This window comes from Heterodontus francisci, chromosome 17 (assembly GCF_036365525.1).
Source record: "Heterodontus francisci isolate sHetFra1 chromosome 17, sHetFra1.hap1, whole genome shotgun sequence".
Taxonomy (NCBI): Eukaryota; Metazoa; Chordata; class Chondrichthyes; order Heterodontiformes; family Heterodontidae; genus Heterodontus; species Heterodontus francisci.
The window spans coordinates 27,470,244-27,498,132 of record NC_090387.1 but is presented as its reverse complement, the minus strand read 5'-3'; the positions used below and the strand labels follow the sequence as shown (position 1 = coordinate 27,498,132).

Genomic DNA, 27,889 nt, shown 5'->3' with positions numbered 1-27,889 from the left:
TCCTTAATGCCCTTGGTGTAAGGACTATTAACACGGCCGAAGCACTGCATCGGACCAGACAAAATGCTGAGGAGTCACCACAAGCTTTTGCCAAGCGGCCATACGTTGTGTACAGCCACATTCAGAATGAGCCTGCCGATGATCCCACTGATGGCATGGAGGATGAACGGTTTAAGCTCATTTTCCTTAATAATCTGGCACCCCTTATTAAACAGACAGTATGTGTAACTGTGGGTTTGGTACATCTGTTTCGTAGCATACTAGACTGCGCTACCCGAGCCTGGGACCTCATAAAAGGGACCCTAAAGTCCCGATCCAAAGGGGTTTTGGGCAAGAAACTAGTTGCAGCAGTGGAGGGCCCAAGATACGCTCCCAACCGGGGACCCCGCCCCACCAATTTGTTCCAGACCTGCTATAAATGTGGAAGACTCGGCCACTTGGCACGTGACTGTTGGGGCCATAAACCCTCTCCAACAGACCAGAGGACTCAGAAACCACTGGAGTGCGATCCACCCCCAAATTATACCCCACTGCCTGAACCCAAGACCTCAGGACTTGAGCGGGAGGTTGCACAACTAGTGGCATTAATGAAGACCCAAATAATTACCGGTGGTCCCCAAACCACCTGCCCATTCACTTCCCCTAGTGCTCCTCCTCCTCCCATTGAAGGGCCATTGGGGTCCAGATGAAGGGGCCAGGCCCCCTCTTGGTCGGAAGTGGGGTTCCGACGTGACGATAACGGACGACCGGGTCATCTCAGTTGCCCTACCAGGGGGCCAGCAACAGGCTATGCTAATTGATACCGGTTCTGCCGTTATCATCATCCATACCGCAGACCCTGAACATTCTGCAGTGGCAGGCAAGGGTTGCTTGTCACTTTTGGGATTTGATGGAAAAGCTACTACTGCTTACACAGGAAAGGCTTCCGAACTTCGATTGGGAGGTCTCACCTATGTATTATCTTCACTTTTGCTAATGTCTATGCCTGACAGGCGAAGTATTTTGGGAACTGATGTTTTGAATCAATGCGGAGCTGTCAGTGACTACAACCGAAATTGCATTTGGTTGGGGTCAGGCAAGCAAAATTTTACTGATGCTCACTCTGTCTTTGCTATTAAAAAGCCATGCCCCTACAATCCTCCTGAACATGGGGACCCTCCGCTGTGTTGACTTGTTCAGCAGCACTTGGACGCCTTTGCTACTAACAAACATGACCGTGGTAGGATGGAAGGTGAAGAGTCCGTGAATAGAACCCCTCACTCCTTTGTTAAACAGTACCCCATCCCCAAAGATAGTTATCCTTACATCAGGGACACAATTCAGTCCCTTGTTAAACAAGGCATTGTTAGGCCTGGCACTTCCACGACCAATTCACTGATTTGGCCAGTTAAAAAAACAGATGGCAGCTGGAGGCTAACCATAGACGACCGCAAGCTCAGTTCTGTGACCCTGGCATGCTCCCCAGTTGTGCAAGAAACCCCTACCTTCTGGTCACAAGTGCCGGTAGAATCGAAATATTTCTCCACCTTGGATATTGCAAATGGGTTCTGGAGTATCCCAAATAGAAGAGAAAATTAGTACAAGTTTACTTTCACGTTTGAAGACCAAAGCTATACTTGGACTTGCTTACCTCAAGGGTTTCACAATGCTTCAACAATCTTCCACAAGCAAATGGCAGCAGCTCTGAAAGGTTTTTCTAAGCCTGAATGCTTTTTGCAGTATGTGGACAATCTGCTCCTAGCAACAGCAACTGTGGATGAGCACCTGTTACTGTTAGATGAATTGTTAACAATCTTGACATGTTTGGGACTTAAAGTAAATCCTAAGGAGGCCCAATTACTCCAAGAGGAAGTCACCTTTTCAGGAGTATTGATCTCCCACTACGGCACAAGTCCAGACACTCTCAAAGTTGGAATCATCCAAAAACTTCTGCTCCCTACCCCTAAAACTGTTCTCCGATCATTCTTAGGCCTTGTTGGCTATCAGCAAAATTTTATTCCTGACTTTACCGAGCTAGCGAAGCCCTTGTACGAACTTTTAGAAGACCCCGATGCTTGCTGACGCCCAATCCCACTCAACTGTTTCACCTGGAAGTAGGGGCTACAGACCAAAGCCTGACTGCTGTGCTGTGCCAGGAACACAATGGGAGACTACAACCAATAGCTTACACCTCGAGGATTCTGCAAAGAACGGAAACTATGTACTGTGAGTGTCACCTTCTAGCTAAGTTTTGGGCTGTTCAGCACTTCACATACATTACGGGCCTTCAACAAATAATCTTACATTCGCTACACACGCTACTGAACTTGTTAATGAAACTTGGAGACTCACTGGTCTCCTCACAGAGACTGAGTAAATGGGCTTTCGAATTACTGCAGTGGGACATTGGTATGACCCCTAAGTCGACGACACTGCTCCTACAGCTCCTGGCATATGAGGCTGACCCCTACATATGTCCGCTGCCTCTTATTGATTTCGATTCACACCCTGTTTAAGGAACCCCTGAAGGAGGCCCCGGACGTTTATGTCGATGGTTCTTCGTATCACGTGCAAGGTACACCGCAGACGGGCTATGCAGTGATTCTACCAGAAAAAGTAATCAAACGACGCTGTTCCTGACACTCCTCCCAGCTCGCTGAAATTCTTGCTTTATTAATAGCTGTTAAGGAAACATCCGATTAGCCCGTGAATATTTGGTCTGATAGTGCCTATGCCATCAATGCGGTACTGGTCCTTCCCCTGTACCACAATAATGCCCACTGAACCTCGGATGGGAAACGTTTGGCTCGTGACCCCTGGTTAGAGAAGTTATGGGCGGCCCTACATAACCGTTCCCAGCCCTGCCACATTGGCAAAGTTGCAGCTCACAAAAAAGGACAAGCTCATAGTTAAGTTAACGCAGAAAACAACGAGGCAGCCAAAGAAGCTGCACTCTCTGGTGAATGGGAATCTGATGACACTGACCAATGTTGTCCCATTGCAGCTACAAAACCCTCCAACCCTATAGATCTTGGTTTACTTCAGCAATAGTATGGGCCCTAAGCCACAGTCGTTGCCTGGCAGAAACAGGCCAAACCACTGCCCGCCCCCACAGCCTGGGCAATCCATACAGTCATGTCTCACAAGTCAGCTAACACAGTCCTATTGCTCATGTATCAGCCCAGCCCAGATAACCTTCCTTGGTGTGTGTTCCACCAGTGGTTGGAGACGAGCTGCTTTTCCTCTTCCATTCCCACCCGACCGGGGGTCACTACTCAGCAGAGTCCACCCGAGACAAGATCCTGGCCACAGCTTGGTGTCCCACAACAGAGAATAATGTCAATCTCTGTGTCCCGTTGTCTACCATGCCTACAATACAACCCGCCTGCCAATACTAACCGTGTCCTTTTGCGCAGTTCTCCACCCCAGAAGGCCCTTGGACGCACCTTCAAATTGACTTTATTGGCCGCTTGCCCCCAACCCAGAGCAATTACACATCTGCCTTGGTTGACATAGATCAATTTACCAAGTGGATTGAGGCCTTCCCCTGTAGATCAAACACTGCACTCACTGCTGCCAAAATTTTGAGTAAGGTGATCTGTAGGTGGGGACTACCACTACAGGTGGACAGTGACCAAGGGTCCCAGCTCACAGGAAAAATCTTTTCCCAACTGCAAGAATCGTTGGGAATCCGCCATAAATTACACATCTCTCACCATCCACAATCCTTGGGGATAGTGGAACGGGGAAATAGGACTCCTAAAACAATGCTTAGAAAGCTATGTACAGATTACCCCGCTCAATGGGCTAACATGCTGCCTATGTGTCTCATGACCACATGGTCCACCCCTCACAAGATGAGGGGAATTTCACCCTGTCAGGCAATGACTGGAAGGTTGATGAGAATTCCAGGACATCTCACCCTCACTGGTATGGTCCCATTGACCATATGGTAGCTCCAAATGGTTAGAATAGATGATAGAACACACGGGAAAAGTTAACCGATGTGTTATTAGAAACCTGGGAAAATCTAAAAAAAAAACAGATCCAAAGGTATTTGACAAGAATATATGACCATTTGAGTATGAAGTAGGTGATACTGTCACGGTTTTAAATTATGGGAGATGGGAAAGTGCATTTGAACCCAAGTAGAATGGGCCATTTCCCATTATTGACAAACTCAATCCAGCCGTATATTTGACTCAATCCACTCGGAAAAAAGGGAAAGATGGTGATAAAGAAAGGAAATGGTATCATATCAATCAGTCAAAACTGTGAAAGAGTAAATCCTGCACTTGGATCATTTTAGATGGAGCTCTGAGACATCATTATGCTTTGTACTCTGGTAACAACGGGAGCTGGTGGACGTATGATAAGAACAATCGTCTGAAAGGAAACAAGCAAAGACAAAGCAGCAGACCTACCCAAGTTTGAAACTTTCTGTATTATGACAATCTTTTGTGACCAATGTAACAGAGCCATGAGCGTTGACAAGCAGACCATACTAGTATTTTTATAAAACCAGGTGAGGGACTGAGGATCAAATGCAAACATGCTTCGTATGGGGTAATTGGTACCCACGTTTGCAGTCGAGACAGAAGCATGTGCTGGAAGAGCAAGACAAAGAATAGGGATTTCCTATACTAGCATGGACTTACAATTGTTAAATTGGCCCAAGATAAGCCTGAGACACCAAGGGACGGTGAGCTGCTGCGCATCACCAAGATTAGGATTTGATCCAGTGACAATGTCTAGTATCATCAAGAGTAAGAGTATGGCAATGGAGAGTGACAAACCCTAGTCCTCCATAAGAAACAGCACAGGGACAGGAAAGGAAAGCGACACTGACCCTGATTCATGGTGTCCCCAGATGAATAAAGGTCCAGTGGTTACTTGAACATATAAATAGCTATATAATGATGTGAGGTATGAGATGGTGCCTATTCTGTGCCACTTCTGATGAAAGGTCACTGACCTGAAACATTAACTTTGCTTCTCTCTCCACAGATGCTGCCAGACCTGCTGAGTATTTCCAGCACCTTTTTGGTTTTATTTCAGATTTCCAGCATCTGCTTTTATATTATTATTATATGAGATGGTGCCTGTTCTGTTGCGGTTTGGAAACATACCCCTTCCACTAAGCCTATGTCCAAAAGAATGCCAGGTCTTTTACGATCGGCTAGTAGAGAAAATAGAGAGGGACTTCTTGGCTAAAAATCATGCTCAAAATAAGTGGGGATCCTGGGACTTGAACCAGAAGCCAGTCACTGTTTAGGGAACCAGCTTTGCCAATGGGAATGGAACCCATTCTAGGAAAAGGAGAGGACTGTGGGAATGGATAGGTATCGGTGCAACCATGGCTTGGAATAGATTAGATATTGAAAACATGTGGAAACATGACAAGGCAATGAGGAGAAAGCTGAAGGGAATTCTATCAGATATAAACAAGGACGATAGGGATGTGTTTCGAGAGTTTAACCAAAATATCCTAACTGCCCACGATGAGGTAACCCTCTTTCAGCAGATCCAAAAGACTGTAAATGAAATAATTAAGGATAAATGGGAGGCAGAGAAAATCACAGCTAAAGGTGTCATCTAACAATCATATCCCAGTCTTTATAAACGGCAATATGATCGGGAGATGGTTTGGAAATGGAAGTAAGATCAAGACAGCGTGACAACATGGAATAATCTACTTAGTGAAGGAAGTTAGGGACTACGGTGATGAGGCCGTGGTACTGATGGTTGCCTCGTTTGTGGGAGAGTACAGAGTGGGAAGTCTTCAGGGCGGAATCCATAGGGACCCTGGAACAAAATGTTTATGTGTCCTATGCATCCCACCCAAACCTTGATTTCACTTGGGCTAGCCCTAGCCTCGAGTCATGCTCAGAAAGAGGAGGAATCTATATATGTCGATGCAATGTCAGGAACCCAGAGAAGGCAGCTTACGGGTTCACTTTAGACCAGTAATCACCAAACAGTGATATATGAGCGTACAGAAATGGGGAGAAGAGCATGATTGACCCACGTACCTATACATGGGAACAAATTGTGTCATCACCACTGCTCGGAAAATGCAGCATGGGGCAACATGGTGCCCCATCTCAGAGCCCGTGTTCTGCTTCAAACCCACCCAGATTACCCGGATAGGAAGTAGTGTTTTGCTTCCTGTACCGGTCCACAATATCACAGAACTAAGAATGAACCTTGGGTTGTAAGGGGAAGCATTAAAAGCAGTAGCTCAGTTTGGGCATCCCATACCCACTCTGTCCTAAATCTTAAATCTAGAATAGAAAGAATGACAACTTCCCAGAAACATCTCATTAAAATGAGTCAAAATGATGACCAGAGGGAGAGAGCGATTAAAAGATTGGGAGAAAGTCACTGATGGGAGACCGCATATAAATGTATGGCAACACCCTTGGGTGAGGATGTTGTCCCCGATTGTTTTGCTTGTGCAGGTAATATTGATTTGTGCTTGTTATTCTCGCATTGCTTCATTTAAAATGTGGTACCAAAAGACTTACCCTTAGAGGCCGAATGCTTAATGAAATTACCTTATTAAAGGAAAACAATGATTAATTGTGAGGATTCAATGCTATGCTGCATTTCCACCTCAAGGTGGGGACTGTAAGAAATGTGGATTCTGTCATTTTTATTGGCCTTTTTTGTATTATGAATTTTATGTACTTTCTTATAATATATATATATATATATATATATTATATATGTTTTGTTTAAGCTTTTGGTAAATGAAGTGTTAACTTTAACTAGCTATCTAATGGGACAAAAATGCTGCCAAAAATGCTTGGTAATCACAAGGAAAAGAACAGATATCGAAAACTATGTAACTTTGTGATCAAAATGTAACAAACGCAGGATGAGTCCTGCCGGAAATGTATGATTTAACGGACCTCAAGGTTATAATGCATTGTTTGTACACCTGGTTTTACGCATGTGATCATGATTAGTGTACAAATGGAAATACTGACAAATGAATTGGCAGGACCAACTGAAACAGTGATATGCATGACCCAACCAGTGCACAGGAGAAGCCACCAGCTGCAAAGAATAAAAGGACAGACCAGGAGAGGTTTGATGCACAGATTTGAAGATGACAAAGGGAGAGACAAGAGGAGTCACAAGCCGTTTGTGCCAATAGAGACAGTGGAGAGTAAAGGCGACCTGGACTAGGATATCGACTGCCTTGGATTTGTTAAGTATTGCATTTAGCCTTAATAAATCACCCTGATACCATAATATCAGGTGTCTCCTTGTCCGAATTCTTATTGTCTGGTCCAAGAACAAATTGTAAGTAAGGTTCGAAATCTTACAGACCTTGGTGTGCAGGGCACAATTTCGAAGTTTGCAGATGGTACAAAACTTGGAAGCATTGTGAACTGTGAGGAGGATGGTGTAGAACTCCAAAAGGATATAGACACGGTGGAATGGGCAGACAGGGGGCAGATAAAGTTCAATGTGAAAAAATGTGAAGTGGTTTGTTTTGGTAGGAAGAACATAGAGAGACAATATAAAGCAAAGGGTACAATTCTAAAGGGGGTGCAGGAGCAGAGAGACCTGGGTGTATATGTGCATAAGTCATTGAAAGGGACAGGACAGGTTGACAGAGCAGTTAATAAAGCATACAATATCCTGGGCTTTATTAATAAGGACATAGAGTACAAGAGCAAGGAAGTTATATTAAGACACTAGTTTGGCCTCAGCTGGAATATTGTAGAGATTACAGAAAAGATTCATGAGAATGGTTCTAGGGATGAAGAACTTCAGTTATGAAGATAGTCCCAAATTCTCTAGTCTGTTTTCCTTGGAGAAGACAAGGCTGAGAAGTGATTTGATAGAGGTATTCAAAATCATGGGTCTGGACAGAGTAGATAGGGAAAAAATGTATCCACTCATGAAAGGATTGAGAACGAGAGGGCACAGATTTAAAGTAATGGGTAAGAGAAGCAAAAGCGACATGAGGGAAAACTTTTTCACACAGTGAGTGGTTAAGGTCTGCAATGCACTGCCTGAGATTGTGGTGGAGGCAGGTTCAATTGAAGCATTCAAAAAGGAATTAGGCTGTTTTATGAAAAGGAAGAATGTGCAGGGTTACAGGGAGAAGGCGGGGGAATGGCACCAAGTGAATGGCTCTTTCAGAGAGCTGGTGCAGACACGATGGGCCGAATGGCCTCCTTCTGCACTGTAACAATTCTGTGATTCTGTGTCTCAGAGGACAGCAGTATTAGCATAAAATGCTTTCAAAAGTCCTCTGTACACCTGAGAATCTGAGGGGGCTTCAGTATATTGGCCGGGATTTTACCCTAGGTGGATGAGAGCTGGCCACCGACTGAATATCCGACCCCTATTTTGCAGGTCACCGGGCTTTAATAGGTGTGAGGCAGGACTTCCACCCAGTTGAGGTAGGAAGTCACGCCTAATAGAGCTGCCGGCCAATCAGCGGGCTGGCAGATAACTGTCCCAGCAGCGCTACTGGGAGTGGTGGCCACTGCTGGGACTACAGCCCAGCCTATAGAAGATGTCAGGGAGCCTGGAACAAGGGCAAGTTTTGGTTGCCTCGCCGGGGGTAATCGGTCGGGCCCCGGCGAGGCAGGGGGAGTGTTAGGTGTTGGGGGTGTTTGGGGCAGTGGGAGTGGCCCTCCAATCGGGCACAAGGTGCCCGATCATGAGGGCCCCCCTCAGACGTCAGAAAGCCACAGGTAAAATCCCCGTGGACGCAGGTGAAGGCTCTTCAGTGGCCGTTAAGTGGCAACTTAAGAGCCTTGATTGACCTGGGATGGGTGGGCCGTTTATCGCCACCACCGCCCTGCACAACGTGGCGGCAGAGGCTGGAGCGGGTCGGGAAGGGCCCTTGGAGCCTCCCGCTCCATTTTACATCACCCCACCCCCGCCACCATCCCGCTCTTTGGGGGGGGGGGCATAAAATTCAGCTCATTATGTTTCATTAAAGGTTGGCCTCCAAAGTTTAACCAAAATATGCAATGCAACAGTCATGGTGGGTTTTTGTACTTAGTGTGTCCTTTCTGGTAACTCACTGGGGGAAAAAAAGATATCTGCCATCTTTCCAGAGATTTTGAATAAGGCTGAGGGTGATTACAATCACTTGAACTCCACCATCCCCTCACCTTCCCCAACAAGTCCAACATTATAATGTATAACTTTATGGAGCTAGATTTCATAGATGCTGTGGGTAACAATAAATGTATAGTGGCAAGGGAAAAGTGAAAGGAAGATAGCGAGAAACAACATCTGTAGCACACACCTAGCTTAGTAACAAATCACATCATAATTGCAGAAGACAGGGCCTAGATTAATTTGCATCAGCCAACTTACCATAGTGTTACCACTTTTGGGGTCATAGGCTTCAGAGGCACTCCATATGCACGTGCCAGCCCAAAATCCGCTGCAATGAAGAATATCACATTTAAAAGATTTAAAATAGTAAAGCAATGTGGTGCCCAATCACTATAAGGTGGAAAGGAAAAAAACTTCTATTTATATAATGCCTTCAACCACTTCAGAGCATCCCAAAGCAATTCATAGCCAAATAATTACTTCTGAAGTGTAGTCGCTATTGTGACAGCCATGTGCACAGCAAAGTCCCATAAAAAGCTAAGAGATAAATGATCAGATAGCATGTGGGTGCGGAATACCTAAAACTTAGAGAGAAAAATAGTGAAAAAAAAAGAATTTCCAAATTAAAGTTTACATTAATTTTCAAAAGTTTACAATAAAATGATTCTATGTAATACAACACAAAGCATAGTCCATATCAGCCTGAAGAAGGCCCACCTTAAAATTTTAAAACATACAGAATTGATGAAAGTTATTAGTCATAGAGTTGTACAGCACAGAAACAAGGCCCTTCAGCCCATCGTGTCTGTGGCGGCCATCAAGCACCTAACTATTCTAATCCCATTTCCAGCACCTGGCTTATAGCCTTGTACGCAATGGCGTTTCAAGTGCTCATCTAAATACTTCTTAAATATTGTGAGTGTGTAACTTCAGCTGACTCAACCAATTTTACAAGGCCAAAAGCTAATACCACCAAAGAGAATAAATATAAATAGGAGGTTACAAATCTCACCTATCTTCACACACCCTTTATCGGTCATCAGCAAGTTGGACACCTTAAGGTCTCTGCAGAAAAGAAAGGGATTGTTATGATTCTGAAGCTGTGTGTTTAAAAGCTTGCCCCAAAGATGCAGATGAGGCCTAAGGCCCAAATTTAGGATGGCTTGAGCCTTTATTTTTGATTCTGTATTGCTCATGCACAATGAATGTGAGCCAGCTAGATTAATTTCTGCTCCAAATAATCTCGAAGGCAGTTAACAGTAAAAATTATTTATACAGAAGGAAATAAAAAGGATATTTTTGAAAAGTGTCAACAGCTATAAAAATAACTCTTTCCTAAAAGTTAAAGCATCAGGCCTGGGAAATGCACATTTTCCTCTAGTTATGCCGATTTCAGTTTGTGCTGTACCTAAATATTTGGGTTTAAATCGACAGCAGCACATTACTGGTGTAAATTCAGGAAACTTGGTGAGAGCTGGTTATTGCATGAGGGTGATGAGCTATGTAAATCAGTGACAGAAGGATTTGGGAGACATATCTTGGAAGCTGTGCAAACAATCGAGTAAATGTGCCAAGCAATGTTTCAGTTTAGAACCAACCCAAGTCTACTATGTGTGAATTTCCTTGAAAAAAAAAAGGTGCAACTACCCTCTTATGAGGTAGTTACGCCAAAATGTTCCAGGGTATTGCTCTGGGGACATGGGTGCCAATCCCACCACAGCAGACGGTGGAATTTGAATTCAATTAATTAAAAAAAAATCTGGAATTAAAAGCTAGTCTAACGATGGCCATGAAACCATTGTCAATTGTTGTAAAAACCCATCTGGTTCAATAATGTCCTTTAGGGAAGGAAATCTGCTGTCCTTACCTGGTCTGGCCTACATGTGACTCCAGACCCACAGCAATGTGGTTGACTCTTAAATGCCCTCTGAAATGGCCTAGCAAGCCACTCAGTTGTATCTAACCGCTATGAGGTCAATAAAGAATTAACCCGGATGGACCACCCGGCATCAACCTAGGCACTGGATATGACAACGACAAACCCAGCCCTGTCGACCCTGCAAAGTCCTCCTTACTAACATCTGGGGGCTTGTGCCAAAGTTGGGAGAGCTGTCCCACAGACTAGCCAAGCAACAGCCTGACATGTCATAGTCACGGAAACATACCTTATAGACAATGTGCCAGACACCACCATCACCATCCCCAGGTATGTCCTGTTCCACTGGCAGGACAGGCCCACCAGAGGTGGCGGCACAGTGGTATATAGTTGGGAGGGAATTGCCCTGGCATTCCTCAACATGGACTCTGGACCCCATGAAGTCTCATGGCATCAGGTCAAACATGGGCAAGGAAACCTTCTGCTGTTTACCACCTATCACCCTCCCTCAGCTGATGAATCAGTACTCCTCCATGTTGAATACCACTTGGAGGAAGCACTGGGGGGTGGCAAGGGCGCAGAATGTACTCTGGGTGGGGGACGTCAATGTCCATCACCAAAAGTGGCTCGGTAGCACAACTACTGACCGAGCTGGCCGAGTCCTAAAGGACATAGTTGCTAGACTGGGTAAGTGGCAGGTAGTGAGGGAACTAACAATAGGGAAAAACATACTTGACCTCGTCCTCAGCAATCTGCCTGCTTCAGATGCATCTGTCCATGACAGTATTGGTAGGAGTGACCACCGCACAGTCCTTGTGGAGATGAAGTCCCGCCTGCACATTGAGGATACCCCTCCCTCGTGTTCGGCACTACCACCGTGCTAAATGGGATAGATTTCGAACAGATCTAGCAATGCAAAACTGGGCATCCATGGGGCGCAGTGGGCCATCAGCAGCAGCAGAATTGTGCTCAAACACAATTTGTAACCTCATGGCCCAGCATATCTCCCACTTTCCCATTGCCATCAAGCCGGGAGACCAACCCTGGTTCAATGATGAGTGCAGGAGGGCATGGCAGCAGCAGCTCCAGGCATACCTCAAAATACGACAACCTAGTGAAGCTACAACCCAGGACTACTTGTATGCCAAACAGCGTAAGCAGTATGCTAAGTGATCCCATAACCAATGGATCAGATCAAAGCTCTGCAGTCCTGCCATATCCAGCCATGAATGGTGAACAATTAAACAACTAACTGGAGGAGGTGGGTCCACAAATATTCCCATCCTCAATGATGGCGGAGCACAGCACATCAGTGCAAAAGATAAGGCTGAAGCATTTGCAACACTCTTCAGCCAGAAGTGCTGAGTTGATGATCCATCTCGACCACCTCCTGAAGTCCCCAGTATCACAGATGCCAAACTTCAGCCAATTCAATTCACTCTGCGTGATATCAAGAAACGACTGAAGGAACTACTGAATAGGCTATGGGCCCTGATACCATTCCGGCAATAGTACTGAACTTGCCGCACCACTAGTTAAGCTGTTCCAGTAGAGCTACAACACTAGCACCTATCCAGCGATGTGGAAAATTGCCTAGGTATGTCCTGTACACAAAAAGCAGGACAAGTCCAACCCAGCCAATTACCACCCCATCAGTCTACTCTCAATCATCAGTAACGTGATGGAAGGGGTCATCGACAGTGCTATCACGCGGCACTTGCACAGCAATAACCTGCTCAGTGATGCTCAGTTTGGGTTCCGCCAGGGCCACTCAGCTCCTGACATCATTACAGCCTAGGTTCAGACAGGAACAAAAGAGCTGAACTCAAGAGGTCAGGTGGGAGTGACTATCCATGACATCAAGGCAGCATTTGACCAAGTATGACATCAAGGAGCCCTAGCAAAGCTGAAGTCAATGGGAATCAGGGGGAAAAATCTCTGTTGGTTGGCGTCATATCTAGCACAAAGGAAGATGGCTGTGGTTGTTGGAGGTCAATCATCTCAGCTCCAGGACATCACTGGAGTTCCTCAGGGTAGTGTCCTAGGCCCAACCATCTTCAGCTGCTTCATGAATGGCCTTCAATCATAAGGTCAGAAGTGGGGATGTTCGCTGATGATTGCACAATGTTCACCAGCATTCGCGACTCCTCAGATACTGAAGCAGTCTAAGTGGAAATGCAGCAAGACCTGGACAATATCCAGGCTTGGGCTGATAAGTGGCAAGTAACATTCGCGCCACACAAGTGCCATGCAATGACCATCTCCAACAAGAAAGAATTTAACCATCTCCCCTTGACATTCAATGTCATTACCATCGCTGAAGCCCCCACCATCAACATCGTGGGGGTTACCATTGACCAGAAGCTGAACTGGAGTTGCCATATAAATACTGTGGCTACAACAGGTCAGAGGCTAGGAATCCTGTGGCGAGTAACTCACCTCCTGACTCCCCAAAGCCTGTCCATCATCTACAAGGCACAAGTCAGCAGTGTGATGGAATACTCTCCAACTGCCTGGATGGGTGCAGCTTCAACAACACTCAATAAGCTTGACATCATTCACGACAAAGCAACCCTCTTGATAGGCACCCCATCTACAAACATTCACTCCTTTTACCACCAAAGCACAGTGACAGCAGTGTGCACCATCTGCAAGATGCACTGCAGCAACGCACCAAGGCTCCTTCAACAGTACCTTCCAAACCCACGACCTCTACCACCCAGAAGGACAAAGGCAGCAAAGGCATGGGAACACCACCACCTGCAAGTTCCCCTCCAAGTCACACACCATCCGGACTTGGAACTATATCGTCGTTCCTTCACTGTCACTGGGTCAATATCCTGGAAATCCCTTTGTAGCAGCACTGTTGGTGTACCTACCCCACATGGACTGCAGCAGTTTAAGAAGGCAGCTCATAACCATCTTCTCAAGGGCAATTAGGGATGGGCAATTGCCTGCGATGCCCACATCCCCATGAATGAACAAAAAAAAAAAGAAAAAATCTGCGCCACTGTATCCGTCGAAAATCAATTGGACAGACAGTAAGAAAGAAATATTGGCCTGGACACTGGGGAATAATCTGTGTTTTGTTCAAAATATTGTCATGCGATCTTTTATGTCCACCTGAGAAGGCAGACGGGCCTCAGTTTAAAATCTCAACCATAAGACAGCACCTTTGACAGTGCAGCACTCCCTCGGTACTGCACGGAGTATTAGCCTTGATATTTGTACTCAAATCCTGGAGTGGGATTAAATCCCCAACCTTCTGATTCAGAGTTCTATAACTTGAGCCACGCCTAGCTTGGAGATGAGCTGCAGTGAGGTCCACAATATGTGTGGGAAAGAAATTTCACAATCTATCACAGCAAACAATGAGCGAAATCAGTGCTCCAAACTGCTAACAAGCGATTGACATAATGTAATGAAAATTCACTGCTTATTAAAAGGAATTCCATGCAGTTATTACAACTGTGTTGAGTATTTCTGTAAAGGATGAGCTGGCAAAGACTAATCTGTGATGAAAAATATATGATTTTCACCCCGCCATCAAGCAAATAGATGGCATATCTTAGTGTAGTGGTTATTGTCTTGGACTACCAATCTAGGAGGTCATGAGATCAGATTCAATCAATTGTAAAAATTGAACTCAGTAAATTTAGTAATTTGTGGGTAGCACCAGAAAAATAAACGTGGAAGTTAAAGGATTGCTGTAAAAATCAAACTGGTTCATTTATTTCCTTCAGGGAGTAATCCTGCCATCCCTGGTCTGGTCTACACATGACTCCAGTCCCACTAATTGGTTGACTCTTTAGCCCCGCACGGAGTTCCAAGGCGAGAACCTGGTGGGGGGGGGGGGGGGGGCGGTGGGGAGCAATAATATTTTCAGGTCAGGAGGGGTGGAGGAGCGGGAAAACATTTGTGATTGATTGCGGGGATGGTGGGAAGGGTTTGCAGGGCAAATGTAAAGAGGTTGGGAGGGAAAGGGTGGGGGGTGGGGTTGGTAATAAAGTTTCATTTTCTGCTAATGTCCCATTAAAAATATTGGGGAGGGAGTGGTGGGGAGCTGGGAAAGGGCCTCCATTATACATGTAATTTTTATTAAATAATCCTTCACAATATTCCTTTAAAATGTAAATTTCTCCTAAGGGTTTGCAGCCCCTCTATTTAAATGAGCCCCGCAAGAAATATCGCGGGGGCTTGGCGGCAGCCGCTAAATGCGGGCACGCTGTTGTGTTCAAAGGGCGCCGCCACAAAGGGTGCGCCCAAATAAAATTCAGGTCCATGTCATCAGGTACAAAGTGGTCAATGAACATTAAGATTTGAATTTCATGTGCAAAGACCAAGAGCAATTCTGTGGTGGAAAACTCCACATTCCAATACATCAACGTTTGATTATATTTCAAACTTTAGGAAACTGAAAGATCAAATTAGTCACCGTATTTGTGAAAGTTTATGAGGTAGAAATTTGTCTTGGGTGGTGGCGCAGAATGGGCAGTATCAAATCAGCCGCCTGTTATACGGAGCGCAGATAGTCAGTTTCACTGCAGTCAATGGAATTAAATAGCAGTTGCTGTGTATATTGGGTGACACCACCGCCCAAAACAAATTTCCAGCCCAATGTGTTTAAATTTTCCAGCTACAACCCATCATTGTTTTTTTTTTTGCTGCATCAGATTTTTAATGGCTTATTGTAGCTCTTCTGCTACTCACCAGTGTCAAAGTGTTTTTTTATGTATGTTAGCTTGACCAAATGTCTTAAATTACTGCTTCCAGTCTGTCTGTGTTAAAGGAAACAATGGCACTTACATTTTCAATTCACTCACCTATGAATAATGAAGTTTTCATGTAGATATCGCAATCCCTTCAGTAACTGCAGGATTATGCATTTCACCTTAAGAAAAATGGAAGCAATCCAATAGTTAATGCATTAAATTTTAGAAAGCCAAAGGAATAGTGACTGAAAAGTGCTTTATAAAACTATGAGAATATAAAAGAACTAAAAGTATGTGGTGCTTTTATTTGAGAATTACCTAGCTAAACTTTGAATTTCTTTTAACAATCAACTACTATAAAAATTCTAAAATCTTATACAGTTCTATGTTCACCTGAGCTTCTGAGAATGGTGACTGCATATTTTCCAGAAGACTGGCAAGGTCCTGTTCACAGTAGCCCATTACCAGGAAAATACTGTAGGAAAAACACGAGAAAGAAGTGACAACTTCATCTATCTCAATTATCTTCATGTACTACTTTAGTGGGAGCATTACATGATAATAAAGACCAACTGTGTAACAACACATTGTCCCTAAGGGTATTTAAAATTCTCTACAGAGGTCTAGATGTTTTAAACATCCAGATAGATATGGCATTACTTTGACACCAATTAAAGGATGGCACTTCTGAGAATGATGGACTATCTCAGTACTGCACTGGACTAACATCAGCAAAAACCAGGAATGATGCATTTGATGTAATAGGAAAGAAATTAAGCCTCACTGAGCGTAAACATTTTCTGGCAATAATCCTTCATTATAAAAGCATGACCTTTTTGTGCATTTACTCGTTACAGAACTTGCAACTAAATGATCCTCCATTTCCCTCTTAATACGGAAGTAAAAGTGAATACAGGGAGTATTCTGTGAATCTTGACATGGAAAACTAAAGTAATAAAAGAAACATTTGTTACAGGAAAACTGAGTGCACATAATCTCAAAACAAACTTTGTTCTTTTTTGAATAATAATAACCTTGACTATGACAATAAAATAGCCCTCTGTCCCATCCACGACTGAATATGCCCTGAATGAAGCAATGAGAGTGTGATCTTGTTCTCCAAAGTAACTTTTATTCCTATGTATCCTTGTAATTTTCTAAGGACAGTCTTGGATTGATCCAAAATGTTAAACAGTAATAAAGTTGACATAACTATTCTTGCCCGTTCTCTTTTATGAGCTGGTTTTTGATATCTGTGGGCAAGGAGGCTTCCCATTCTGTATAAAATTATATGCAGTTTTGTTGAAAAAGTAAACTAATGGGGCGTACAATGGGAGCAAACTCAATATGTATTTTGCTAGAGCTGCAAGCATTATTTTAATAGTTTTCCCTGACTCATAGCATAAGGCTTAAAGAATCTCAACTGAGCAAAACAATCTTTACAGGTGTTAGCATTGTGTCACAGACTTGTATTATTTTTTCTCCTCAAACTAAAAAACTGTGTGTGCCTTTAAGACTGATTAAAAAAAAAAGTTCACCTTTATGGGAGTGAACTTTCTGGAGACACAGTGTACCAGCTGCATTTTTGGTTACTATGAGCAACAGCAGTAGAGAGAGAGGTCACATGGGATGATGTGTTCATTTGACTGTGTGTGGAGCTGGCAGGGACTGGTCTGAACCAGTTAGTTCTGACAGACTTTTCCAGTGAGGCAATCTGAAGAAAGGAGCTGTTTTATTCTCTCTCAAGAAAAATTCTACAAAGCTACAAGCCAAGTGAATTCCCTGAGTAAGGAAGAAAAGCTTTTCTTTTTCAACAAATTATTTGTATTGCTGTGCTCATCACTGAAAGAAATGTTCAATGCTACTGCAGCCGAACTGTTTGAATGCCTGTCAAGAACAAAGTATTTTCATCAAATCCAGATGAAGACTTCGAGTGAACTTTGATTATCTTCACATCAGAAGACCTCATTCACCGGGAACGTAAAACACAGAAAACGTACTTATTTATTTTATTCTTTAGAGACAGCTAATTTTTTTTAAAACTCTGCCTTTAAAACCGGACCACTGTTATTTTTGAATGCACGTGCATGAGTGTGGGAGTTAGATCAAATTAAGTAGTTATAGGGTCATCAGACATAGGTTTATCTCAATAGTGTTTAAGATATAGTTTTTAAAAAATATATAGTTAATTTGTTGTTGTCTAAAGATACCTGGTTTAGTCAGCTTCATTCTGGGGATACTAGAGTGTTTAATTTGGCTGTTTTTTTCTGATTTGAAGAAAGTTTAATAATATGCTACAATCTGTGGAGTGATGGGAATGAATTAATAGTGTGTTGTTCCCATCGTGGTCGTAACAATGGTCAATATATTTAGTGTGCTCTCTTGGGTCAGGATAGCAGAAGGTGCAAAGATATTTAAAGCCTTCCTTGGAAATTTGAAAAAAAAATTCAAAGAAAGTTATCATACATCTTAATGACAGCGGCAATACTGATGTTCCCCTGTTGATCTTGTACCTGAACTAATAGAGAAAATCATTCCTGCAGACTTGGAACAGAAATGCTTTGGTCTTTAATAAACAGAAGAATGTTACCAGTACAGGGTGATATTCTTCAATTACAGATGCCATATTTAACTCTCCCACTAGAGGTGCAAATCTCCATCCAATCCACCCCACCTACACTTCCCCCACATGCTGAAATCAAAGTCTAGAAACCTCCGCTTGCTCCCTCCCATCCCACACCCCGCAGCTAAGGCAATGTTTGAATGAGGGTGCTACTCATCCCCAATGAGACAAAGGGGCAAATTTTACAGACCCCCCCTGATGCCGGATGTCATTGCTAGGGGGGCGGAAAATACCTTCGGGGAGGCCCACCATGGACCTTGACGCCAGGAACGCTTGGTCCCATATTGCTGGCAGCAGTGAGGCCTTCTGGCGGCACCCCCCCCAGCCCTTGGCAGCGGCATCAAAATTGAAATTTATTAAAAGTACTGATTTAAATAGTTACCACTCCCGCCGTCGATCCTGGAGCGATATTTGTGCCGGTGGCCAGCAATCCCACGCCTTTGGATCTCCGTCCAGAGATCCGAGGCGTAACACTGGTGGGGAGGAGGGAGCAAATAAGTATTTCAGCGTGGGGGGGGGGGGGGAAGTGGGGTCAAACTAAAATGATTGGTGTAGGAGATGGTGGGAAAGGTTAAAGATGAAAGCTTGTGAACTTTGGTGGTGGGGGGGGGGAGGGAGAAGGTCAGGTGCACAAGGTAAATATTTGGGGGGGGGAGAAAGAGGGCAAGGAATGAAGTGTTTGGTTATTGGGGAGGGTGGGAGAGGGGCTAGGAGAATTAATTTAATTGTTTTGAATAAAACTGAACTTTCTATTTCTTTAAAAATTCAAATGAAATAGAAGGGCTTGAAGCCCTTTAAAAATGGTGTCGGTGCCTGCGCAATTGTGCCTCATTGGGATGGCATGGTCTGCCCCAGCCATATAAATGATCCACCACGTTTAATACCACGACGGCTCTGCGGTGTAAAGCCCGCATGTGCGGGCCGCCATTTTTACGGCCGTCACTGCACATTACAATCCAGCCCAAAGTCTCCTTTGTCTCTTCCCGGTACTTGTCTTTACTTTTTTTCCTACTCTTTTTCTATTCTTGGTGTGGGGTATAACAGTGGTTCTCAAACTTTTTTTGGTTGAAGGACTACTTTTCAATTGGATTAGGAATCATGGGCCTCCCATCTAATTTAAATTATAAACCCCTTGTACATTTATATATCTGAATGTAAAGTTTATCAGTGTGTTGTTAAAGGAACTTGTAAGAAACTTTTCCAGGTCTGTCTGATACAGTGAACATTGATGCGATTGGTGATGTGAAAACGTTTACCTTCTCTTCAGCTAAAAGGTAACCCTACAGGTTCAGCAACATGCCTGTTGAATACTTCACCCATGACATCTGTCTGCTCTTCTTGGAGTAGGATTAGGCTGTGGCTCCTGTTGGGAACACTGGCACCGTTTCAGGTGTAACCATCTACTCACTGCACAGGTGCTGAGTGTTTCAGGGTTTTTTTTCCTCTCTCTCTGCTGTTTATCAGCCTGCCTGCACTGGAATATTGCTGACACACTGCCTGGTGTGTGTCATTTCTGCCATCAGGACACCACCAGTAACTGGGATCACGGCTTTAGTCAAGGTCTAATCACAGACCCAGCTATCATACTCAGCCAATGAAGTTCAGTTTGATCATCATTCCAAACCCCAGGACAAGGCTGACAGAGCAGCTCCTTCCTACACCAACACCCCCCACCTCCACCCCCGCCCTGTCCCCACCCAAAGAATACATTCTCAATATCTCTGGGACCTCTCATCTCATAAGATGCTCAGTCAGACCAAGGCCCCTCTAACCCAGTTATGTACCGTTTTCCAGATATGCCTCAGCCCCAGTGTCTGCCAGGCGATCACTGATCAGTGTCTCTCTGTGCGAGTGCACCAGGCACACGAGTTCTTGGCTGTGCCACTTGAGCAGATGAAGGAAATCAACAGCGCACACCCAACCCACACCAGGTCCGGGTCACATTATTTTGTGGTCGCCCAGGGTTGCGTGGACTCCAGTTTCAGAACCACTGGGTTAGGATAGCAAAGGAAAGACCAGACCATTATAACCAGAGGAGATACAGAGCAGCAAAAGAAAGGACTAACGGTTATAATGCAGCATTCACTGATTTCATAGACAATTATTTTGTTTTAATGCATATGTAACCTCTACTGCCGGCAAGTGAAAGCTGGCTCAAGTCTCACATTGCAAGTCTGATTCTGTATGTCTGTGAGGGAGAAATGAGAGATTCTTACAGCTACAAATTCCTCATCAAAAGGTTTGTCTGTCCTCTTTGCCAAGGATGGTACATGAAGTAGGGTAATCTCAGAGGCCACACTTTTTTTCTTTTTGTTTAAAAAGAAAGGAGGCCACAGAACAAACCTGGCAATTTTCAAACGTAATCTATCAAATTTCTGGCTAGTTTAAATCTTACTGGTTGCAAATGAAAAGAAGACATTTTTATATAATGATTCAAATCACTGACCTGTCCAAGTGGTTTCCCACCACGACTTCTTTTAGCTCCACAATATTAGGGTGTCGCAGTTTAAGGAGCAGATTAATCTCTCTCAAACTACTGATGGGGATTCCTGCAAATGAACGGAAGAAACACAGCAGCTTGTAAGCGCAGTGGATCAGATTTTATTGTACCTAATTCTATTTGTGTTTATACTTGTATTACAACATTATTACATTACAAGTGACTACTGTCATGGTCCTGTAGATTTTTGGGGGGAATACATGGTTTGCCTTTAAGGCTTGCAAAGGATCAGTATTGCTTTAAGAACCAGCAAGCCTCAGGAGTTATAGGAAGGTGCATTTTCGTTGCCTTAGAAACAGACATTTGGAGACTGCGATTCAAAGGTTGCATTCTCGTTACCATAGATACAGCCACTGGGAGTGGGTATTAAGTGTTACATTTGCTACAATTCAATTTTGAACTGGCTTTTTAGTTGAAGACAATTTGTTCTAACAGAACACACAGACTCAGAGGACACAGACGCAGACAGCTGTGGTGTTTAGCACACCTGAAAAAGAGCTCACAACCATTTAAACTGAAGGAATAGGATTTTAGTCTGTTTAATTATTATCTCTCAAAATTCTAAATAAAGTCAAGCCAAAACAGAGATCTCTGGTAATTTAAACTGAAATAAGGGAAGTTAGACTGTGACAATCTTTTATCCCTCAAAAAACGCTAAAGTCAGCTTGATTCTATTGAAAGTGTTTGCAAGTCGCTAATTGTTGAAATTTGCTGGAGAAGGAAAGCATTACCTACTGCTGAAGTTAGACTATGGACTGTTCTACTGTGGAAGAACCTTTTTTCCCCCATCGAACGGCTGTGGGACTTCAAGCAACATTCTGTGAGGACTTCAAGCAACACTGGACTGTAAATTTGCAAGGACTCTAATTTTTTCTATTTTTAAATGTTGTTATATCTTCATAGTGTTTAAGAATTTAGTTCTTCTAATTAAACAGTTAATTTGTTGATTTAAAGACACCTGGTTTGGTTAGCCTCATTCGGGGGTTAATAGATGGTACAATTTGGCTGGGTCTTTCTTTAATTTGGAAAGTTTTAAATGATATATTAGACGATCTGTGGAGCGACGGGGTTGAATTAACAGTGTGTTTCTCCCACCACAATCAGAATCATATATTTTGATTGGGGGCTTTGACTGGAGCGGTCGGTCGTAACACTACACTTCAAAAAGTATTTAAGTGGCTGTAAAGCACATTGGGAAGTCTGTAGGTCATGAAAAGTGCTAAAGAAATGCAAGTTTTGTTCATTATTTTATTGTACCCAGTTCCATTTGTGCTTATTCTTATTTTCTATTTCTTCCCATTCAAATTAGAGGGCCTGGAGGGTTGGAAAGAGCCGTTTTTAATGCTGCCTAATTGGTGAATAAATCCTAAATTGGAACTCCAATTTTATATGTGGCCTCCAAAGCTGTATGACACACATCTATAAAGACCCACAAGAAAAAAAGCTTGTACATTTCTATGTTAGTAGATTATTACCTTTTAATCTGCATTAGTATTCCAGTTTGCAGAGTGATGCCAGCAAGCAATAGCATTCGATGATGATGAGTGAACAGACATCAATAATGATAAAGCTAGTGCTTAGCAGAATTTTAGGCCACAAGTTATCACTTAAAGGACACTGAATACAGAAATGTCCCAGGTGCTACAATGCGCTATCAATCATTTCCATTAATATTGGTTCACTACTATAACCCTATCTGTGTTTGGCATTTGTGTCATAACAGAATGTGATCTCAAATAGAGGTTATTAGACTCTAGCAGCATTTTTATTCATTATTTTCACAAATTAAAAATAAAAATTTGAATAATTTTACCATTACACTTTCCCCAGAAATTTTTTCTCACTGTAAAGAACAAGCTGCCTTGTGTCAGGAGCACTGTGTCAGGCATGGCTCATTGAGCCAGAATGTTGTGGGTTCGAGTCCCACTCCAAAGACTTGAGCTGAATCTGGGCTGACACTCCGATGCAGTACTGTGGAATTGCTCCACTATTGGACAAGCTGTCTTTTGGACAAAACATTAAACTGAGGCTCCATCTGCTCTCTCAGGTGGACGTAAATGCTCCCATGGCATTTTTTCAATGAAAAGCTGGGGAGTTATCCCCAGAATCCTAGCCTATATTCATCCTTCAATCAACGTCACAAAACAGATTATCCAGTCATTATCACATTGCTGTTTGTGAGAGCTTGCTTTGTGCAAATTGACTGCTGCGTTTCCTACAACAGTGCCTATACATCAAAATTTGTGTAGTCTGACTATCAAGCACTTTGAAACATCCTGAGGTCATAAAAGGTGCTATATAAATGGAAGTCTTTCTTTTCTTTTTTAGATAACTGGATTAACTGGTAAATTATGCATTTCAAATTAAGAGCATGGCTACCTGACCCAAACTCAATGGGACCCGACAACATGCGTCGGGTTCGGGACGCTCTTCCAGGTCCGGCATTCGGGCTTGGGTAGGGTCGGGCCGGGTCGGACACACTCTATCACCACCTCCGGTACATGGCTCCGATCTTAATGTACTTTTTAAACAACCTTTCAAGTCCAGTTACAGTTTTTGTTGCTTATCGGCACAAGCTTAAAAAGTGAAAAACAGAAGCTAGGCTAACTGAACGTTCTGGGGGTTGGGTCAGGTGCAGGAAAAAGTGAAAGGACTCGGGCCGGGTCGGATGTGGACTGTCGAGCTCGGGTCGGGTGTCATTTGCAGACCCGAACAGGCCTTTATTTCAAATAAGATCAAGGGAATAGTGGTTCAAAATATACATCTGGTGTGTAATCGGTTTCAGACATTATTCTTAAAAGGTCTAGCAAGTTTTTAAAAAAATTAAGTTAACTACAACAAATTAAACAAGCCATTGGTTTGAACTTTGATATTTCTGACTTACCATCCTTCTCTTTATCCATTCGAACCTTCTTAAGGGCAACAATTTCATCACTTTTTGTATCATGGGCTCGGTCTAAAGTAACAAACAGTTAATGCAGAAACTACAAGCTTGCAGCTTATCACTGCTGTTCGCAGGAGCTTGCTGTGTGCAAACTGGTTGCTGCCTTTTCTACATTACAACTGTGAGTACACTTCAAAAGTAATTCAATGGCTGTAAAGCACTTTGAGACGTCAGGTGGTCATGAAAGGCACTGTACAAATGCAAGTCTTTCTTGTCTTTTTTATCCATGATCAATACTAATAGGGTCAAATCATCATATTTGAATTAAAAAAATGTTTATCTTCACAGGCCCGTAGGGACCAGAGTTAAGGAATTCAACAACAAACATTTCTATAGTGCTCATTGCATATATAGAGACATCTCAAAATGCTTTACAAGGCAATGGACGCCCAGTGATGGGGAGAGAATAGAACAGAATCAAGAGATAGCAAAAGCACAGAGCAGAAAGACAGCCTTAAAGAGATTCTTGAAGAAAAGTTAGGAACTGGTGAGGAGAGATGCTGAGGGAAGGGGTCCCAAAGGGCAGAGGAAAGGCAGCTTAAGAAGCAGCCACTAATGGTCAAGAGGAGGGAGAGGGGAAGCAGAAATTGGCTTGTGCTGGAGGACAGAAGATGCAAACGCCAACATACGGCTGTAGGAGATTATGAAAGTAGTGCAGAGTGAAGTCATGGAGGTTTATAAAATTGAAGCTGGGAATCCTGTACCGATTTTTAAAGACATTGTTTAAGAGGCCAGTGGAATTTGCTGAGTACAAGGGTGATGTGGATGCAAGTTGTTGTATGGGTGAGAATATGGGCTGTAGCATTCTGAATAACTAGTAGTTTACGAATGGTAGAAGTGGGAAGGTCAATTAGAAGATAATAGAAGAAGCCCAGTCACAAGGTGATAAAGGTGTGGATTAGCATTTCAGCAGTGAAGGAGAAAAAGGGTGAAGGTGAACAAAAGCAGTCTTTCTGGCAGATTGAATTTGACGGAGAAAGCTCAGCTGAGAGTTGAATGATAACCCAAAGTGCAGACCCTTGAGCTAAGTTTGGGATAACAGTCAAGGAGAGAGATGAAGTTGAAATGAGAAGTGGAAAGTGTTTAGTTTATAGAAATCAAAGAAGATAGCTCTGTTGCTGCCAACATTAAGCTGGAAGAGGTTTTGGCTCATTCAGTCGAATGTTGGGAGGTAGTGGGAACAGCTATGGGATGGATGGAGGAGGTGGCATGGTGGAGCTGGGTGACATTAGCATACATGTGAAATATGGCCCACAGTTCTGCATATTTGACAGTAACATAAAAATGATGAAGAGGCCAAGGCCTGAACCCATGCAGATGCAGGAGGAGAAATGAGTTGAAGCAATATTATGGAGGTGGACTGTGGAGAAAAGACGTTTGAAGAGGGTGAAGTAATTGATAATGATAAAGGCGGCAGACAGGTCAAGGAGGGATAGTGAGCTGTAGTCACAGTCACGCATAATGTTGGTCACTTTTACAAGAGCAATTTAGTGCTGTGGGAAGGGCAGAAGCTTTAATGAAGGACTGAATTCTATTGTTCACACCTCGTAACAATACTGAATACTCCCAATTCAGGTATAACATGAGTCAGGTATGTAGAAAATCTCCAACAATGTGCTTAATTCCAACCTTAGAAGACTTTTCCTAACAGCACCAGTATGAACAAATTGATACACATAACAACCATCCTTATAAACTTTCTAGCCTACCTTTGTCAATCGGCATTATTTTAACACTTGCAGTACATTTATTAACAGAGATTTAAATAATACTGATAGGAAAATCCAGACATTTGAATGGCACTACCATTTTAATCCCAATTTCTGTTCAACTGTGATGAAAATTGTCTGTATTAAAACGACTGATTTGAATTTTTTTATTTCTCCAAGCAGTACTTACACAGTTACGATCAGTTTTTGTTAGCCGTTTTCTGCAAACTGGAGGGAGTGTATAGTACCACCTCGCTAATATTAGTATATCACAGCAAGGCATGACGCATATAGTTCTGGATGTGCCCTGTGGGGGTGGTTACTCTGGCTGCCATCATCTCTTTTGTCGCCTTGTCCAGGTGGCCCTGGAGAAGGAGCTGGTTGTGTCCACCGGTACCCTGGAGGCCTTCTGCGACCAGTGGGCACCACAGGGACTGGAGGGCGTGGTGGACAGTGCAGATAATATTGGATTCAGAAATTTCCTCTGTTTTTAATTAAGTTCTTTATTAAATTAGCCCTCTAAAAAAGGGACTCTTTTGTTGTTCTTTGTTGACAGTGAAACAACCCAGTAGCTCCTTATAAAAACTATAAAGAAAGTGCTGGAAATACTCAGCAAGTCTGGCAGCATCTGTGGAGACAGAAGCAGAGTTAACATTTCAGGTCTGTGACCTTTCATTAGAATTGTCAAAGGTTAGAAATGTAATAGGTTTAAGCAAGTGAAGGGAGTGGCAGGGGGAGGGTAAGAGAACAAAAGGGAAGGTGTGTGATAGGGAAGACGGCAGGAGAGATTTAATGACAAAGATGTCATGGGACAAAGGCAAAGGCAGTGCTAATGGTGTGGTGAAAGACAAAGCATTAGTCCACCATTAGTGAGTGTTAATAACAGAATAATGAACAGCTCTGTCCGAAAGCATGAAAGGAGTCGGTGGGCAACAGCTACCTCGACTACACTTCCTCACACACCCTACTTCCTGTAAGGACTCCATTCCATTCTCCCAGTTTCTCCATCTCCACGCATCTGTTCTGATGATGCAATCTTCCATAACAGTACTTCTGATATGTCTTCCTTTTTCCTCAGTTGAGGATTCTCCCCCACTGTGGTTGATAGGGCCTTCAACCGTGTCCGACCCATTTCCCGCACTTCTGCCCTCACCACCAAACGCATCATCCCCTCCTGTCAGCATTCCAAAGGGATCATTCCCTCCGCGACACCCTGGTCCACTCCTCCATTATCCCCAACACCTCGTCCCCTTCCCACGGCAGCTTTCCATGCAATCGGAGGAGGTGTAATACCTACCTTTTAACTTCCTCTCTCCTCACCATCCAAGGCCGCAAACGCTCCTTCCAGGTGAAGCAGCGACTTACTTGTACTTTTTTCAATTTAGCATACTGTATTCGCTGCTCACAACGTGGTCCCCTCTGCATCGGGGAGAACAAACGCAGATTGGGTGACCACTTTGCAGAACACCTCTACTCGTTCCGCAAGCATGAACCCGTGCTTTCAGTTGCTTGTCATTTCAATTCACCATCCTGCTCCCATGCCCACATGTCTGTCCTTGGCCTCCTGCAGTGTTCCCGTGAACATCAATGCAAGCTGGAGGAACAGCACCTCATCTTTCAATTAGGCACTCTCGAGCCTTCTGGACTCAGCATTGAGTTCAATAATTTCACAGCATAGCTGGCTTTTTTTAAATAATTATTTTATTTTATTATTTTTAACCATGTGCTTGCCTCAAACTTGTTTTTTCATGTTTATGCTTTTGGACAGAACTGTTCATTATTCCACCATTAACACTGTCTGTGGACTAATGCTTTGTCTTTCACCACACCATTAGCACTCCCTTTGCCTTTGTCCCATGACATCTTTGTCATTTAACCTCTCCTGCCCTCTGCCCTATCACACACCAACCCTTTTGTTCTCTTTCCACCCCCTTCACTTGCAGAATACCTATTACATTTCTAACCTTTGCCAGGTCTGATGAAAGGTCACAGACCTGAAACGTTAACTTTGTTTCTCTCTCCATAGATGCTGCCAGACTGGCTGAGTACTTCCAACACTTTGTTTTTATTTCAGATTTCCAGCATCCGCAGTATTTTGCTTTTATTTCAGTGTCTCCTTATTGTCTAATTAAGAAAAAGTATATACTTCTGGAGCTCCTTAACATGCATGGTCTAGTTGCTGTCATTGCCATGGGAACCCAGACGGGTTGCCAGAATGAGTATCAACATGGAACAAAATCCATTGCAATTATGTGCAACAAAAGTTAAATAATTGATAAAATAACAAAGTGAGCTAAACTGATCTTTATCCCAATGGAAAATGAGCTTGTTAGTAAAAATACAAATCTAGTTAAATAGTCCTCTTAATTAAACCTTTGATATCATCACATAATACAGAAACATGCAAATTATCATAGTCGGGGTGAAAGGAATGTATAAAAAATGTGTCC

At 43.4% G+C, this 27,889-nt stretch overlaps 1 protein-coding gene across 4 annotated transcripts in view; it reads right to left on the bottom strand.

Annotated features, from left to right (window-relative positions):
- cdk10 (cyclin dependent kinase 10) overlaps positions 1–27,889 on the bottom strand; it is a 67,154-nt gene that overhangs the window by 23,539 nt on the left and 15,726 nt on the right. For all 4 annotated transcript variants that reach the window (XM_068049189.1, XM_068049188.1, XM_068049190.1 and 1 more), the window contains 6 exons: positions 23,671–23,742; positions 20,733–20,835; positions 16,057–16,138; positions 15,775–15,842; positions 10,088–10,140; positions 9,334–9,403 (listed from right to left, as the gene is read on the bottom strand). In XM_068049189.1, the coding sequence (XP_067905290.1) occupies positions 9,334–9,403; positions 10,088–10,140; positions 15,775–15,842; positions 16,057–16,138; positions 20,733–20,835; positions 23,671–23,742 (448 nt within the window). The remainder of the gene's footprint in view (positions 1–9,333; positions 9,404–10,087; positions 10,141–15,774; positions 15,843–16,056; positions 16,139–20,732; positions 20,836–23,670; positions 23,743–27,889) is intronic.